The following is a 2,817-nucleotide window of genomic DNA, read 5'->3' on the forward strand; positions in this document are numbered from 1 at the left end:
GTGAACCTGGAAGCGGACCAGAGTTGCTTCTGGTCCACTTCCAGGTCTGCTGCCAAACACACTGGGGACCTCCTCGTGCTCCTGTGGGATGCTCCATCCACCCCACCATCTCAACATTCACGAGTCACCTGGTACCTTGAGGTATGCAGAAAAAACATTTGAAGCTGTGTCTATGTCCTAATCGTCAAATCTTTCCAAATCGATTTGGAGGGGTCCGATTCGATTTGGAGAGATTAAAGGGTCTCCTGATTCGATTTGGAGAGATTAAAGGGTCTCCTGATTCAATTTGGATTCGGAGATTTGGCCACCAAATTGGGCTGAGTCTCTGCCAAATTGAATCAGCGACCGAAGCTTCACACAGCCCTAATCTTTTCATAATGCACTCCTAAATTTCCATACTATGATACAGTGTTATTGCTGTTTAATCCTTGAGGGCAGGAATACTGGGAAGGAGAGGCTTTTAGCTAAATTCCAGTAACTAGAATTCTCTAAGCAGGTGTCTTCCATGGGTGTTACCTCCTTGCCTTCAATGTTTATTCTCCACAAGTACATTTGAAAATAAAGGAGGTTAGGTTACTATCTCTGTCAGTCAGGCTCAGTCAGTGCCTATTTGCAGGTTCAAAAAGACGTATAGCTTTCATTTGAGCTGTCAGAAAACTGGATAAAAAATATTTTCCACTATCACAATTTTATATGTTGAGTTGGGAATATAAAAGTAATAGAAATACTTACCCAACAACTGCAAGCCAAGTGAAAGAAACTGGAGACGTAGGTACTAAAAAAAAATCCTTCTTTTAATGAGATGCAATGCATTCATCTTGCACCAAATCAAAATATCTGCACTACTCTTTTTGAATATTAATAACTTTGACTGATGGCTTGAGAGGCAAGAAGAAATGTTATGGATCTGGAGATTCAAATAATAGCAGACTATTGGGTTAAATACATAAAAGAGGTAATGAAACTGGAAAGGATTCTGGACCAGATCCTCAAATGATGTAAACAAGAGTAACTTCAAGATTGAAATACACAAAACATGCTTACGATATATTTTTTAATAAGCTACCAAACTGAATGACATTGTTCTTGAAGTGTGTTTTTCATATTCATACTCACCAGAGTCAGTTGCAGCTGTGGTGGTAGAGAGTGTTTCCTAGTAGTGCCCACAAGAGCAGTCATGTCCTCTGCTCTTCCCTCTTCAGATCCCTTATACCTACAGCTTATGGATGATTCCACTAGCTCGGCTTAGTCATTATTTTAGATGGTAATCTTATGAGTAGATTAGTGCATACAACTTTAATATAATGTTTTTCTCTGTTAGTTTTCATCTAAATGACATTTCTTCTTGTATTCTAGAGATCGTGTGATTGGTCTAATGATGACAGCTTGTGATCTGTGTTCTGTAACAAAATTATGGCCAGTTACCAGAGTGACAGCCAATGACATATATGCAGAGTTCTGGGCTGAGGTATGTTATGTTTCTCTCACTTCTTAAAATAAAAAACATGAAAAATATCCAGATAGATGGGGGAAAAAACCCATAACAATAGAGCAGTATTCAAGAGATTTCTTACCATGAGTGACTTGAAATCTGTTCATTTTTTAATGCGAGTTTGCAAGTAAGCTACTTGGAAGCCATTTGAACAGCTGTATTATTCTGGAGTGATTCTGGACACATGTCATCAGTGTACAAGCAAAGCTATATGTTTCCACAAAATTAAATGCATACTAAGTTGAAAGAAAAGAGAATCTGTAAGACTTTTTCTTGTCATTGATGGTAATTCTCTTAAAAAAACAAACAAACATAGCTACTTTTGATGGCTTATGTCAAAGCCACAAAACACTAAACCATTTTCCAGAAAGTTTCCTCAAAACATCAGCTTCTGGAGCAGCAAAGGAAATATGAGCACTGCAGAACTGTTCTTGTCCCACATTTTGAATCCCCTTCTGAGTCAGCTTGATGGTTGAAATTTAAAGATACCTAATTGGCCTGGAATGCACTACAAAGTTTCTTAAACAAATACAAGGCAGCCATAAAGCTGGGCAGGCATGATCTTTTTCACACCCTTTCTGATGTCATATCCTTAAGTTTAAAAAAAAGAAAGGAAAGGAGAGATGATGACTTCAGTGAATGCTGCATTGGATTTAGCCTTTTTGTCTTTCTTTTAGGCCCTTTTTGAAATCCAGTGGTTTATATGAACAAAAAATAAAGAAACTTTAAAGGATCTTTGAAAACTCCTGGTGCTCTGGTGTAGTGCCTGAAGACTGCAAGAAGGCCCATGTGGTGCCTATCTTCAAGAAAGGCAGGAAAGTGGATCCAGCTAACTACAGGCCCATCAGCCTGACTTCTATCCTGGGCCAAATCTTTGAAAAGTTTATTAAAGACGCCATCCTTAATGGACTGGCCGACACCAACATCCTAAAGGATAGCTAGCATGAGTTTGTTGTCGGTAGGTCTTGCTTGACCAATTTCATTTCCTTCTATGACCAGGTGACCTATCACCTGGACAAGGGAGAAGAGATTGATGTCATATATTTTGACTTCAAAAAAGCCTTTGATCTGGTATCCCATGATCACCTCTTGGCGAAACTGGCCAATTGTGGCCTTGTGTCCACCACAATCTGCTGGCTGGGAAACTTGCTCCGTGGTTGAACCCAGAGGGTAGTAATTGATGGAAGTCACTCATCATGGTGTCCCCCAAGGCTTCATCCTTGGACCCATATTGTTCAACATCTTCATTAATGATGTGGGCATTGGAGTCAGAAGCGGGCTGGCCAAGTTTGCCGATGACACCAAACTTTGGGGCAAAGCATCCA

At 39.8% G+C, this 2,817-nt stretch overlaps 1 protein-coding gene across 1 annotated transcript in view; it reads left to right on the forward strand.

Annotated features, from left to right (window-relative positions):
• Positions 1-2,817, forward strand: part of PDE10A (phosphodiesterase 10A) — a 352,143-nt gene that overhangs the window by 326,880 nt on the left and 22,446 nt on the right. Inside the window, exon 19 of the mRNA XM_019527439.1 lies at positions 1,357-1,468. Coding sequence (XP_019382984.1) covers positions 1,357-1,468 — 112 coding nt within the window. The remainder of the gene's footprint in view (positions 1-1,356; positions 1,469-2,817) is intronic.

Source organism: Gavialis gangeticus, unplaced genomic scaffold (genome assembly GCF_001723915.1).
Source record: "Gavialis gangeticus isolate Ggan-Ray unplaced genomic scaffold, GavGan_comp1, whole genome shotgun sequence".
NCBI lineage: Eukaryota > Metazoa > Chordata > Crocodylia > Gavialidae > Gavialis > Gavialis gangeticus.